Source organism: Phoxinus phoxinus, assembly GCF_949152265.1.
Source record: "Phoxinus phoxinus genome assembly, chromosome: 10".
In the NCBI taxonomy this organism is placed as follows: Eukaryota; Metazoa; Chordata; class Actinopteri; order Cypriniformes; family Leuciscidae; genus Phoxinus; species Phoxinus phoxinus.
Window position 1 is genome coordinate 19,753,290 of NC_136885.1, and position 15,875 is coordinate 19,769,164.

The 15,875-nt window shown below is 36.4% G+C and overlaps 2 protein-coding genes across 3 annotated transcripts; both read left to right on the forward strand.

Moving 5' to 3' along the window:
- Positions 1-309: 309 nt before the first annotated feature.
- LOC307005889 (uncharacterized protein) lies at positions 310-1,812 on the forward strand. Its single transcript, XM_079626396.1, is given in 6 exon segments — positions 310-490; positions 492-518; positions 522-526; positions 626-681; positions 790-940; positions 1,033-1,812. Coding segments are annotated over 6 exon segments (936 nt in total). The 5' UTR covers positions 310-370; the 3' UTR covers positions 1,610-1,812.
- Positions 1,813-7,749: 5,937 nt separating this feature from the next.
- Positions 7,750-10,106, forward strand: apoeb (apolipoprotein Eb). 2 transcript variants are annotated; one of them, XM_079626931.1, is made up of 5 exons: positions 7,750-7,851; positions 8,270-8,339; positions 8,556-8,709; positions 8,838-9,125; positions 9,266-10,106. In XM_079626931.1, the coding sequence occupies exons 2-5, from the start codon at positions 8,297-8,299 to the stop codon at positions 9,624-9,626; spliced, it is 846 nt and encodes a 281-aa protein (XP_079483057.1). In that variant the 5' UTR covers positions 7,750-7,851; positions 8,270-8,296; the 3' UTR covers positions 9,627-10,106. The 2 variants fall into 2 exon arrangements, with proteins under 2 accessions (XP_079483057.1, XP_079483056.1); XM_079626930.1 differs by lacking the exon at positions 7,750-7,851 and having other exon boundaries at positions 8,208-8,339.
- Positions 10,107-15,875: the final 5,769 nt, after the last annotated feature.

Below are 15,875 nucleotides of genomic sequence, written 5' to 3' on the forward strand. Positions count from 1 at the left end.
TAGTTCAAAGGTTCAACATCAGCTTCTGTCTGGTTTTATGGTTTAAGTAAATGGCGGTATTCAAAACGTCTTTATGTGAAAATGAATTAAATTACAATGAGATTGTCTGTGTTGAATCCCCTGTAATTGTAAAAAAAAAACACAACTATGAGTCTACAGAAACATTTCCCAAATGATTCCTTTATTGAGAAACCTCTTTTACTATTTTTCTTTTTCTTTTCTTTTTTTTCTTTGACTATTTACTATAGTCTTATGTGTTCATCTAAAACAATATTTATATCGGCATTTAGTAAAATTTACTGTCCAATAGTTATCATAGTCTGTATTGAATTCAGGAATCTTTGCTGATAATAGGTACAGTCAGGGCATTATGATGTGGAGTAGTGACAGCAAGGCACTACCCACTGGACTTTGGGTTTCCACTATGGCAATCACCTCCCTATGCTATATAAATACAGATTTGAAACAGCAACCTTCACACTTGTTCTTCAGACAGGACAGCGTCAATCAAAACACACTGACACAGGTAAGAACTTTCACACTTTTTAGTAAATTCAAAATATAGCACATTGTACATTTTATGCAAAATAAAGAGACATTCATTAAACGTGTTTTTTACTTGTAGACTAAAACTGAACACCATGAAGGTTCTTGTGGTTCTTGCACTTGCTGTATTTACAGGTGAGAAATTCAGAAAAAAATGACTATATGAAAATGTTTTAAGGTTTGAAAAATGTACAGAATCTATTAACAATACCATGTGATCAAACTGAAATGCTCCATCAACAGTTTGCCAGGCCAGCCTATTCTCTGCTGATGAGCCCAAGCCACAGCTGGAGCAGCTGACTGATGCATTCTGGAGCTATGTTTCAAAGGCAACACAAACTGCAGATGAAACTGTCAAGATGATCAGGTCTTCCCAACTGGGACAGGATGTCAAGTAAGTCAAGAATATTTACCTGCAGGACACTGTTATTTAGACGATTTATTGTGCCCTGATATGAAACTCAAATTTCCTTCTCCATTTAACAGTGCTAGACTGACCCAGAGTGCCGATGTGGCCAGTGAATATGCCGTCACCCTCAAGAAACAGATGGATCCTCTGGCTGAAGAGCTGATGACCAGAATCACCAAAGAGACTGAAGTGTTGAGGGAGCGTTTGGGCCAGGACCTGATCACTGTGAGAGACCAGCTGGAGCCCTATGCTGACAAGCTCAAGAGCCAGATCCAGCAGAGAGTGGAGGAGCTCAGGACAGCCATGACTCCATATGCAGAATCCCTGGATTCTGAGACCCTGAAGGCCACTCTGCTCCAGAAGAGTGAGGAGCTGAGAGGAAACCTGGAGCAGAGCGTGAAGGAGCTGCAGGCTCAGCTGGAGCCCTACACTGCTGAGATCAAGGAGAAGGTTGACCAACGTCTGCAGGAGTTCCAGAAGACCGTGACCCCTCTGGCTGAGGATCTTCAGGCCCAGATTAGAGAGAGAGCCCAGATGGTCCAGCAGAGTCTCACACCCTACACTGAAGACCTGAAGGAAAAGCTGGACCCCTACGCACAGGACCTGAAGGACCAGCTCACCTCCCTGTATGAGTCCTTTGTCAAGAGAAGTTAGATTCTACCAACAGACTTTTGCCAATTGCTGCTAATGTAATTAGATCTTAGATACAGTTAAATGTGAAAGTGTGTTCTTCACTTTCTGTGGTTGACATTAACAACTGCTGCTGACATTACAGAGACCTGATGGAAGTATTTATTCACAACCATGAAACAAAACACGCAAGGTCCAATGAAAAACGTGTATCTGGATTTGCACAATGATTTTTATGTAATATTTGAAATTAATTAGTTTAAATTAAATAAATATTTTGTTAAAGGACGTACGTCTCAAATGTTTCTTAGTTACTGGGTGACAGAATGACAGATGTATGGCAAGTTTTAATACCTAGTTATGTTTACTCTAGCATTCTCATTTTCAAATATATGAGGAAAGGTATTATGTCTTTTATCATCTATTAACAAAAAACTTGGTTTCAAGCAGGTATGTTTAATCTTTAGGGCCCTATTTTTTTCCTATGGTAATTTATTTTCTTTCTACTTTTGGGGCCCTTAACATGCTCAAAAACTCTTGAGACTGCACATCGTCGGCCATCAGAGCCGTTAAAGTATGTGTGTGTGTGTGTGTGTGGGGGGGGTGGTCTTATCTGATAAGATCTTTAAGACTTAAAGATCTTATCAGGCCAAACCACTTTTGCACTCTTATACTCTTATATTATAAGTCATATATGCCAGCCCAACAAGTCGGCTATTACGGCTTGTTTGAAAAACACATGCTCTTGAGTTTTATATACTCCTCCTATAGGGATTCACCAAATTAAGTCAGCATGAAGTCAAGACATTGAGTAAGCTAAATTTCCAGCTGATTTTTGATATCTCAAACGGGTTAGTCATGGTGAGGCAGCCGCAAAACATTTATGGTGAAAATAAATAAACAGGAAGTGTGTATGTATAACTTGTACTGCATACATTGACTGATTTTGATGAAACCTCAGCTATATGTTCATTGTAGGAGGCCAATCACATCCATGTAACTATTGTGAGTTAAAGTCATAGCGCCACCAACTGGCAGCAGAAAGTGTGTCACTTTGAAAATACTTTGAAATCGCCCTCTTTGTTGAATTGTAGCCTATGGCTCAACTAACTGTTAAACAGTCTCCAACTTAGCCTTTGATCTCACTCTGCCTCTAAAGCTAACTTAAGGATAAATATATATTTATTTTACTTAAATTTCCACACAAAATAACAAAACTCATGACATCAGTAAATACAGGAGTATTTCATTAGTTAAATATTACCTCTTTAAGATCCCAAAAAACTTCTAAGGTTATGCTGAGGTTTGGATATATATGCTACCATTCAAATGTTTGGGTTTGTAAAAACTTTTTTAACGTTTTTGAAGAAGCCTCTTATGCTCACCAAAGATGCATTAATTTGATCAAAAATACAGTAAATATTGTCAAATATTATTACATTTTAAAATGTAATTTATTCCTGTCTTGGCAAAGCTGAATTTTTAGCGGCCATTACTCTATTTCTTATTATTATCAATGTTGACTTTTTTTTCTTTTTCTTTTTGATGATGATGATGATGATGAATATAACGTTAAAAACAGCAGCATTTATTTTAAATAGTTTTTTTTTTGTAAGTTTTCAATGTCTTTACTGTCACTTTTGATCAATTTAATGCAACCTTGATGAATAAAATATAAATTTCTTTAAAAAACAAATCTTACTGGCATCAAAATTTTAAATGGTATTATAGTTAGTATACTTGTTATAAGTCAAAACGAAATGCCATTATTAGTTGTATACTATTAGTAAGGATGGGACAGTATAATTTGTCTTAACAGTGACATGATTGGATAATACAGTCTTTCAAATCAAGTAAGTGAAAAACAATAGCATTATTCCACAATACTTTTTTTTTTTTTTTTTCCCAAAGGCCTATTTGACAATGGACCTCTGTAACTATAGGTCATTGGAACAATGGCCTATTTATAAAAATAAGAGCTGCACCAATCACCAAGTTATTATGTGGACAATGGTGCTGCCATGTACTATGTACTAGTTTTGTGCACCACACATGCCACCTAGTGGATGCCCACTATCATTTCATATCACCACAAAAATAAGATGATTAAGATTTACAGGTCATGCAACGCATTTGTTATTGACTGATTGCCAGTTCCTTTTTAATGGATGCATTGAGATGTGTGCTGCCAGAAAATTATAAACACCTACATCATGATCAACACAAAAAAATCCCACATAAATGCCAGCGGCAACATGTCGGGAGCTGTCCTTGCAGGTTTGAAAAAGTACATGTTCTGCCATTTCCAAGAGTCTCCCACACACTCCCATCAAAACAAAAAACAACCTTCATCTTCTACCTCACACAAAGAATCTAATCCTCACATTCAAGAGTCCATTCAAGCACGTCATCATTATCAAGACACCACTTCCTGGAAAAACAGCTGTAACCAGCCTAAACTGGTTATACTATTGATCAAACTGGAGTTAAAGCCTGTATGCACAGAGGATGAGGGTCCTATTCAACCAGAAAACCAGAACTAGCATGAGCATCAAGCTGGATTAAATTTTGCTTTTCAGCAGTAGAGATGGTGCAAAACCAAGGTTATATATCTAATTGCCAGGGAAGGCAAACAGACTCTTTAAAAGCATCTGCTAAATGTGTAAACTGAAGTGACTTTAAACAGAAAAGGAATCTGATACAGTGAACAAAAACTCTTGTTTCATTTGCATTACTATTAGTGCTTTTTTACATTTAGGTTAATTGAATTTTAAATCACAACTCTACTCAAAGTCTAATGGTATGTAGTAGTCTATTTGCTTGTTATTTGTTTTGTGGATCATTTGTAGACACCGATTAACTCCAGACTAATTTAGCACATTCTGCACTGATATTGGGAAAACAAACTGATTTGAACATGGTAGGAATTGTTAAAAGTAACTAAGAGTGCTGCATTCTTATTGGTAACTGAGCATTATCAAATTAGCCAAAACATTTCATTTTAAAAACATGCAAGGGGTGGTAGGGGATTTGTAGAAGTTTGTGTATGTTGCTGAGTTTTCTGCATGTGCCTGGTTATTTGTACTTTAGCAGCACAAGATAACTGGTCCCATTTTATATGAAGTGTAATAACATTTAAATTAATAATTTGATTGTGCAGATACATGTTTTTACATTAATTTAAAAAAAAAACATGTGATTACAGCTGTATTTAATTTCTGTAATTATAAATAAAAATATATATAAATATATAAATATTTATACATAAATTCTGTAACATCTATAATTGCACTGTTGACCCTTACCTTACCTTCCCTTACCTTACCTCCTATATCCCACCTTAAAAGGAGCAAAAGTATTTTTTGCAATACAACATGAACACGATCAGTACATTGTACCAAACAACTTTTTTTATGTAAGTACATAGTTAAAGACATCTATAGGTTACACTTTATTTTAAGGTGTCATTGTTACAGTGTAATTATATATTTAAGTTCTGAGTAATATTAATTAACTACATGTACGTACTATAGGGTTAGGGTAGGATTAGGGTTTGGTTGAGGGTTAGTTGCATGTAATTATGCATAATTTTACGTAATTTTAAGTACATGTAACATATGTAATAAGGACACTGTGAAATAAAGTGTTACCGACATCTAATATAAAGTGTGACCAAATAACTTTTTGCACAGAAACAAGGGGTTAAGACAGATTAAAATACAGATGACTGATTTCTCCGACACAAAGCAGCTGAGAGGCCTTTGACCTGGAATGCCTGAATGTTGAAAACAATGACTAATGTAGACAATCTTCCCCAATGACACAACTGAGGACTTGATCACAAACCACAGAAAGCCAGAAAAGAGAAAAACCTTAGAGTCACTAGAGTTCATCCACCCTCATTTTAGAGTATAGGCCTACTTGTGCTGTTTGTGTTGGATAAATCCAGTCTGTACATCTGCTTGAGTCATGGCTGTGATGAAGAATAGATGTTATCAGACCCTCTCACACGGTACACTGGACCTAGTCGCCCCATTCTGCTAAATGATGAGTTGGCCGAGGTTACATGCGTTCATTACTTACCTTTCACACATTTATCCAAAAACCACATGGGACATAAACAACCAAGTCCTTTCATGAGCTTATAATTAAATCATCAAGCTAAATGTATTTTTTGTTTGTTTTGAAAACAGGATAGTCATCATTTTTCAGCCACATTTTCTCCCATTTCATTATTCATTAGATGCAACACCAACTAATGAAATAATCTGGTGAAACCGCATGTCAAATACTTCACGAGGAAAATTCAGTGCAAAAAAAAATGTGTTCACTCCTGCCTAATTGTAAACCCACGGAAAATGTTTTGTCCAACACTTGGCACCGATCTTCCCCTTATGAAAGAACTGTTATCAAAAACAGAAAAAAAGAATTACAGAGGGAGCTCTGTTTGCAATGCTTTCATCAAACTAATCCATCAAGAGGGTAATACAAAAGCATAAGAAGGGTCTGAAGCAACCATAACAGTCATGAATCTTTCTTAATCTTGCCTTTTTTTCTTTCATAGTCAGTTAAAATGTCTTTCTTGTATACACTGTAAGTCATTATAGTTTGCAGTATTTATATGTTGCCCTATAAACTCTCTATTTCCAAAAATGGGAAGTATCTATTTTGATATAATTGCATCAGCATTTTGGTGATAAACAGCAGTTCATCAGTGTCAGTCAGTGGTCATGTGGCACACTGCAACACAAAATAAACGTCATTGATCAAAACTATCTTACATTTACGATAGTCCATTTAGCAGATGCTTTTATCGGAAGCATCATATGAAGTGTGACAGTGACAAGACAACCTGATTCATCCTTAGGAGGCATAAACATCCAAGAACATTAAAATTGACCATCAAATAAAATAGAGTAGTTTTATAAGTGATAAAAATAAAATGTATAAGTAAATAAAATCTATTCGCAGAAGGATCAACAGTAGATTGAACGTACAGAGGAGTATAATAGCAGAAGTCTGCATGCAGTGATCATACTGGGCCCTCTGTATACTAAAGCCGTGTTTGTTTTCATCAGCTGCAGACAGAGCTGAGCCAGAAGAAGAGGACAAGTTGGGACAAGAGGCTAAAGATCACTGAATAGGTGGAATCAGATTGAGGGTGATAAGGCTTTCTTACGTTGACACGAAAGAAAAAACATAATTACCCAAGGCATGTTGTTGGGTGGTGTTATGTTTAGAATAGAACCGCTAAAACAAATGTAGGGCTGTATACATTATGCTATATTAACTCGTTACAGAGAACACTAAGGAATGTCTTATCTTTTCAGATAAACACTATGCCATTTAGACGTGGAAGGGCATTGTGATCAAACGGGCTGCAATCAGCAGTAGTTTGAAATTTATGACATCATTTGCCTACATAGGCTATTACACCATAACATCATAAAATAACTAGCCTATATATTGTAACAAAAATTACAAGGAAGGCAGATGTAAAAGAAACATTTGTTTTTACTTGTGTAGCCTTCTATTGTTACATTGCCGTTGCTCATGAATGCGAATCCGAATGTGTGAAGTGAGCAATATAGCCTATGGCCCAGGTCTCTATTAAAATGCAAATAGACTCATCCATGTTGATTTGCAGTGTACGAGCATCAATGTTGGCGCCTGCAAAAAAAAGTTTACCTTTAGGCTCAATTGTCTCTTTAATCACGAGGAATCTGAACATGTATAAAGTTGTTTGACTTTATAAACTCCGTTTGAGGGCAAAAACTAGGCTATAGCCTACTGAATTGTTTAGCAATACTGAAACTAAACAAATAAAAATGATACAAATAAAATATTAATATTATGAAATATCTCTACCTGTTATTAAAGACAATCATACATATGTTGCATGTATGTAGCCTACTGCCAACGATATTATTTTTACATATCTAGCTATTTAATAGGGACGCACGCAGTGTTGCCGTTATAACATAGCCTACATGAGCAATTCCCAAACATGATAAAAAAGGAAATCTGCCCTTACATTTTTCAAAAAGAAATTATATAAATGGCACAATTTATCTCCTCCTGGTTAGAAAAGATGCGGACTTCGCACACTTGCTGTAGCCTAGTCAGTGACGCGTGGGATGATGCGCGAGCGCCGAACAAAGGCGAAATCACGTGGCAGCGATTGTGAAGGCAGCGGGTGCGTCCCGGGACTGTATAAAAGACCTAACATCCCCTCTCCGTCTACACGGAGAAAAATCACTTCTCAGGTGAGTAACGCTCGCTCTTCACTAATGAAGTAGGATAATCAACAACTTTTTACCTAACCGTTTAGGATAACCAGTTTGTCAGTAAAACTATTGCTTACTAAACTTCCAGTTAACGGTCACAGAGAAGACTATTGAACGCGTATTAGTAAAGCAAATCCTGCATGCATACTCGTATCTTCAGATGCAGTTTTTGTTTTGTGTGCATTTTTAGAAGTAGCTTTTAAAGAATAATGTTTTGATTTAAATTATTTAATAGCCTACATGATAATTAATAAGGTTAAAGTTTTAATTTCCAAAGTTTATACTTTCTGTTAACATGGATCTGATTTTTTTCTCTTTAAAGATCTTATATATATTTTTGTGCCAGTGGTAACGGTTTAAGATATTGATTTTTTTTTTTCTGTTGATCTTTCCTCAGGTGTAACTTACTTGTCTGTCCATCAAAATGAGGTCTCTGGTGGTTATCTTCGCTCTGGCAGTTTTTACTGGTATGGGAAAAAAAAAAAATCTCCATTCACTCATAGTTTTGTTTTTCTATCTGTTTTGCAATTAAATGTTTTATAGTGTATCTTATCAACTACTACATCACATCATTTATAAATGTCACTTGCTAAGCTTTGTAATCACTGTAAATGATCTAGCTCTCTCATTTGTGAATGACTTAATATGGCATAAAGTTAACAGTCTCTTCACACCCCTTGTAGGCTGCCATGCTCGTAGCCTGTTCCAGGCTGATGCCCCTCAACCCAGGTGGGAGGAGATGGTGGACCGCTTCTGGCAGTATGTGTCCGAACTCAACACACATGCTAACGGTGTGGCGCTGAACATCAAGGAATCCCAGCTCAGCAGAGAGCTTGAGTAAGTTCAGCAGGCATTTTAACATCTATCTACAGCACCATTGTACTCATCTTTACATTATCAAATAGCATATATGTGCTGCTGAAGCATTGTATGTGACCAGTGCTTTTTGTTTGTTTGTTTTCCAGTACCCTAATTGTTGACACCATGAGTGAGCTAGGCTCATACAGTGAAAGTCTTCAAACCCAGCTGACTCCATACGCCTCTGACGCTGCTGGTCAGCTGACCAAAGACCTCCAGCTCCTTGCTGGCAAACTGCAAACTGACATGACCGATGCCAAGGAACGTTCTACTCAGTACGCGCAAGAGCTGAAGACCATGGTGGAGCAGAACGCAGATGATGTGAAAGCCCGTGTCAACACATACACACGCAAACTAAAGAAACGCCTGAACAAGGACACAGAGGAGATCCGCACGTAAGTCTGGATGTTCTTTCAGCAAGTGGGACTGCTCGGGTTAAATGCAAGCTAAAATGAAAAATGTGGATAAAGCATTTAACTAATGACAACATGGGTAATGTTTAAAGATTTTAAATCTTCACTTTCATTCCCTACAGCACCGTGGCAACCTACATGGGTGAGCTGCAGTCTCGTGCTTCCCAAAACGCTGATGCCGTGAAGGACCGTTTAGAGCCATACCTCACCCAGGCCAAAGATGGTGCCAGCCAGAAATTGGGTACCATTAGCGAGCTGATGAAGTCCCAGGCGCAGGAGGTGAGCGAGCAGTTGGAGGTCCAGGCTGGAGCTCTGAAGGAGAAGCTGGAAAAGACCGCAGAGGAACTGCGCACCTCCCTAGATGGCCGCATGGATGAGCTGACCAGCCTCCTCGCCCCCTACTCCGAGAAGATCCGCGAGCAGCTTCAGATTGTCATGGACAAGATCAAGGAGGCCTCAGCAGCTCTTCCCACTCAAGCTTAAGAGATCCACACTTATCTAGTGTTAACACCAAACAGAAACAAGAAGGGAGGTTTTGTCTTACTGAAATGTGCTTTTTTCATTCTGTGAGACGTTGATAAGTGGTTAAGAACCGGACTCGACTGGACTAGCACTGTCCATTATTGGTCAAAAGAATACCATGTACTCACCATGTTTACTTTCTCAGTATTAATCCACTGTCTGAGGATATACTTTCCATAATGTCTTTACAGTAGAGTCATTTTAAGATCAATCAACTTGTCATGGAAGTTATCTAAGAGATTTTTTTCTAGTAAGTGGGGCCAACCTGGCACCATTTAACATACAATTCAAAAGTGCCTTCATCTGCTGAACTAAGAATATATGCAAAAATAGCATTATTTTGTTAGCCTCAAATCCTCATGTAAATGCTCCTTTACTTTACATGGTTGTGCACTACTGTGTTTGAATTTGTTTGCAATAAATGTGCGTCCTACGACACAACTAGTTTCTCTTTTGATTCTTTTCAAGTGTATTGCAAAGTATATTTCTGTTCCCAGTTCCCACCAAACTCATTTTAACAATCCCACACACATCCCCAACACTAGAAAACGAAAAAAAAAAGAAAAAAAACACTTTTAAAGAAATGTAAACTTTTATTCAGCAAGGATGCATTAAATTGACCAAAGTGACAGTAAAGACATATAATTTTACAAAAATGTCTATTTCAAATAAAGGCTGTTCTTTATGTTCATCAAAGACTCATGACAAATATATTACTTATTTCCACAAAAAATATTAAGCAACACAACCGTTTTTTAACATTAATGAGGACATTATATTAACTTTAATAACTTTAATAATAAGAAATGTTTCTTGAGCACCAAATCAGCATATTCTAATGATTTCTGAAGGATCATGTAACACTGAAGTAATAATGCTGAAAAGTCCATCACATGTATAGATTACATTTGTAAAAATATATTACAATTGAATACATTAATTTTATATTGTAATAATATTTCATAATATTGCCGTTTTTATGGCAGCCTTGGTGAACATAAAACTGGAATCTTGTTTCCGCCACAAAATAAAAAAGGCAATGGTGACTTTTTATCTCACAATTCTGACTTTATAATTCGCAATTGTGACCTTTTAAACTTGCAATTATTCGATGACAAGTTGCAATTATCTTTTGAACGGTACCCCAGAATTTTGAACAGTAGTGCATCTTTAAAAACAAAACAAAAAACAGGTAATGCTGGTGCCTAAAGTATTCAGGTTGTTTTGCAGTATATTTCTGGCCCATAATCTGAATTATCCTCTTAATAACAAGCTAAGAAATCAGTCTGGCTATGCACTGTCACACACAACTATTAATATAGGCCTGTAATAAAAGTCAGAGAACAACACATATGGCCTTGCAAGTAGGTTAGCATTTAGCATGGTCTCACATTTCAGTGTTTGTATGTTTAGACTTGACTGCTCCACTTTTTACCGGTGTTCGCAATTACGCTGTAAACTTTGGATTCTATTCACCCCCTTATTCCCTCATTTCTAACTTCAGCTCACTGTCACGCATCTCTCTGCCGCCTCTTGCTTTTTCAATAGGACTTGTGTGGGCAAGATCAATCTACTGGTCACACCTTTCCTTCTCCAGTAACCCGAGATATAAACCATTCCTCAGTTCTGGAGTTCAAGGAAAGGTATGTTAATGTTGGATTTTTAAATAAATTTAAATGCATTATTATCAATGTCCAAATAAATCATTTTTTTTTTTCATATTGTGTGTGTATGTTTGTAGACATGGGTTAAATAGTAAACACAACTCATAACACTCTAAAGACAAAGGTAAACTCTAAATTTGGGAATTCGGGAATGATGTGGGAACAAACTATCCACTGGCCAAAACAGCTTAGCACATTTTACTTTTAACAACGACGTGCATTGACAGGAACCTTTGTTTTACATGATCCCTTTTTTTTTTTAAACAAAAAAAACATAAACACTTCCTGTCACCATTTGAGAAGGATCCACCTTTTCTGTCATTTCCAGTAAACTCTCTCCTCAAACTCTTGATGCACAGAACTTTTTACTCTCAGATCTATGTTTCTCAGCTTTGATGATCAAAGGGTCTGTTCTCAAACCGCTATCCTGTTTCTCTCTCTCTCTCTCTCTCTCTCTCTCTCTCTCTCTCTCTCTCTCTCTCTCTCTCTCTCTCTCTCTCTCTCTCTCTCTCTCTCTCTCTCTCTCTCTCTCTCTCTCTCTCTCTCTCTCTCCCTCTCTCTCCCTCTCTCTCTCTCTCTCTCCTCTCTCTCTCTCGCTGCTTTGAATCTCAAGAAAGACATGTTGAGATCTGTTGCCAAATTCCATTTATTTGCCTGCGGGACTGCAGCATAAAGGAACATGCTGTGCCCCTGGTTATGTTCACTGTCTTTGTTTTTCCTTTTTAATCTCTGCTATCTTGTACTCACATCTGGATAAGCAACACACACCACAACAACAAATGCATTGAGACTGCAAACAATGCACTACCAAACAAACAGTTTCATCTGTCTAGTATTGGACCTACATTTTACCAGAAGATTCCACCTTTCATTTCACTCTCTCTTTTTAATTTTTTATTATTATTTATATCATCATAGTTTCAGTCTTTGTAACCTACTTTTGTTATTGCTGTTTCCAATTTCTTAATTAAAAAAAGTCTGTGTAGCTAATAAAATACACAAAAAAAAGATAATAAGAAGGAAAAGATTACATAACCAGGTTATTGAGCATCAGTCCTGAAAAGATCTTTCGTAATCCTGGTTACTCCCTGTTTTCCAAGGGAAAAGAGTCCCTTTCTTCACTATAGATGGATGGATTTGGTAGTTAGCTTGTGGTGAAAGAGAAATACCACAACATTCCTTTTCAGTAGCAAACTGTGTCTCGATCTGAAGATTTTAGCTTTTAATCATGCAGCTGGTCTGGCAGAAAAAACAAAACAAATATTATGCAAAAGCTTTAGAAGCACAGCCCAGGCCTGTTCCTGTATATTAGAAACACCTACTTAAAAGTTTTTAATCAATATCAAAACAAAAAAATCAGGGTTGTACAATGTACGTTTTTGAAGAGTTAACATTTCATGTCATTAGCAAGCAAAATCACATTGCAGTGTTATGCAATCTTTCCCTAACGAAGAATTACTAGCCCTGAAACACATCTTTTGTCTCAAAGGTCAAACAATGAACCTGAGATGGCACAGCATGTCGCCGACTATAGGCACTAGGATGAGTCCTTCGATTCTCACATTAAATGAAAGACTGTGGTCTATCGAATATGTGAAACAAAGAAAAAGAGGTGGCAAATTATGCATGCATGCATGACAAGGAAAGCTGTAAGCAGTTAGCAGGATTGTCTGAATGGCTTTGGTCTAAAATATGCAGCAATGATTGCAGATAACTAACAAAAGAACCACTTTAAGTAGCCCCAGAGGTAACTGCAGATCACTGCCTCTTGGTGTGATCCCGCATAAACATTATGTCCTTATTTGCACAGAGCCTCACTTCCCCTTTTTTGAGTCTAGACGCTTTCAACACTTTGCATGCTGCACTTAAGCACTTTGAACACTCTTCTCCATCAGCATTTTCTATCACGATCGAGTCTTTTAATAGATGTACCATAGTACAAGAAAGCATGTTATTTTGCAAAAAAGAGGGGAAAAAATCTATAAAAGGGCAGAGATATATTCTTGACCAAGAGAATCAAAAATACACAGTTCATTGGCCGTCGCTCATCAAGAACTGCTGAGTTTGTGTGTGTGTGAGTGCACTTGTTTATGTGATTTATGAGGACACAAATTTGTATGATGACATGCGTATTACACTGGTATTACAACTTAAACGTGGTTTATGAGGACATTTCATGAGTCCTCATAATTCAAATAGCTTAAAAAACATAAAAAACAATGTTTATTAAAAATGTAAAAATGCATAATGTTTCCTTTGATGGGCAGGTTTAGGGATAGGGGCAGTGTAAGGGGATAGAATATACAGTTTGTACAGTATAAAGACCATTACTCCTATGGAGAGTCCTCATAATGTAGTTGTACCTATTCCCAACGTTATGGGGACCAAACTTCCCTACAAGGAAAGTAATACCAGTAAATTTTGACCTTATGGGGACATTTTTTCAGGACAGATTTAAGATCAGTAGTGCAATATTCTAACTCTTGGCTTGGGAACTTAAAATATAAAAAAATGATACTATTATAATAAATGGTAACACATTAAGTGAAATTAATAATTTAAGATATTTGAATGTTGTTGAAAAAAAAAAGTCATTTATTAATCAAAAATACAGTAAAAACTAATAAAGGGGAACTATTAATACAATTAAATTGTTCTATATTTATATATAAAAAGTTCAATATTAACATGCATAAAATATATTTTCTATTGTAATATATTTAGCAAAATTATTCCACAGCAATTATACTGCAGCAGTCACTACACCAGTCGTCAGTGTCACATGATCTTTCAGAAATGATTGTAATATTCATGAAACATTTCTTATTATTGTAAATGTTGAAACATTATTTAATATTTTTGGAAACGGCAAACTGATACAAATTTTAAGGATTATTTTATTAAAGTAAAAAATAACAGCATTTATGTTTTTTCCAACAATTTGGACTAAACACTTTTGACTAATTTAATGCATCCCAAATAAAATTATTTTCTATCAACAACAAAAAATCATACAGACCTAAATGGTTTTAGTTTATGTACATGTGTCTATATTTCACAGTAAGAAAGTAAGTAAATAAATAAATAGATACATTTCCAGACCTGTAGCTTCATGAAAATGAAGTAATACTTGGCATATAAGGTGATATGTTTGGGCATTTAAGCACAGTAGGCTATATGACATAAATACTCTACAGCACTGAACATGCAATACTTTATTTAATGCAATTAAGAAGGCTATGCATGTCACTGGGTCAATAAAGTTGACTAGAGATATAATCATCTTGCTGACCTAAAATCCAAAGGTGGTTTCAAAGCAGGCAGTCCTGCATCTTTGTTATGCCATAGATATGAAGCAAGGTTATGCAACTACACTGAGATAAACAACTTCCATTTACTTTAGTCCAAATCCAGTCTCTCTATCTCATGTTATGATGTGGCTAAAAGGTTAAAGAGCTGCGGAGTAAACCTTTGTGTCCTTACATCAAACAACAAGGTTCTGCGCCTCCAGATACAAAACACACTGTTAGATTGACAGAAGTATGCTTTCAATTGCTGATAAACAACTACGGCTAAGATTACAACATTATCTTTGCTTTACAGTCAGGAAGAATCTCTTTGCAAATATGTTCAGACATCCAGCATGTCCAGAAAGATACATCATCATATGGACAGTCATATTTTATTACCTTAGGGGGAAAGGAATTGACAGCAAAGTGGATGGTGAAGGTGTGCCATCTTAGCAAGACGTGACATGCTATCTGTTTGCATTTCCCAAATGTTGGCATTTTGCCCACTTCTTCTCTTTCCTCACCTGGTACAACGCCTCCATATAGACACAAAGAAATGGTGCATTCTCTATTACAGATAAGAGGTTCCTCCAAGCATTAGTTCCCGTTTTAGCCAGTATAACGTGACCATTATTGACCAGTTTAAATAGACAGTACTGAAATCGATATATACAAAACTGCTCTCAGCTACAATGGGAACTACAGTTTTAGATCCTCTTTTTTTAATCTTGTATATTCAATAAGTAATGACTTTGCCAATGAAGCACAATACTATTTTAGGTAAAAGTTATTTTTTGAGCATAACTTAAAAGTTTTGTGCAAATGGGGCAGTAGACAGAGGATTGCTAGAGGAATTTGACTGAGGAAAGATTTATTGAATTTATAGTCCGCAGACACTGTTGTTTTGACTTTCAGGATAGTTTAGTATGTAAGTGTTGAGAAGAGCATGTAAGAAATTGTTAAATCCCGTATAATGAATTAACGTTGTACCATACAGTAACTGTGCACCAGAGTACCAGATAAAGAAAATGCCTACTGTTTTGTAACATTGTTTTATTTTGTGACTGTTTCAAATGGCACTGCTAGTCATTAATGTTATGTATCAGGAATAACTGAACAAAATGAGAATGTAGCTGTTATGGCAAGCAGTTGACTCACCTCAAAGATGTTAACTAAAGCCACTTGCGACATGGCAAAAAAAAAAAGAGTGAATGATAGCAGGAGGTCTTGATAGGTCAGAGGTGGCGTTATCACAC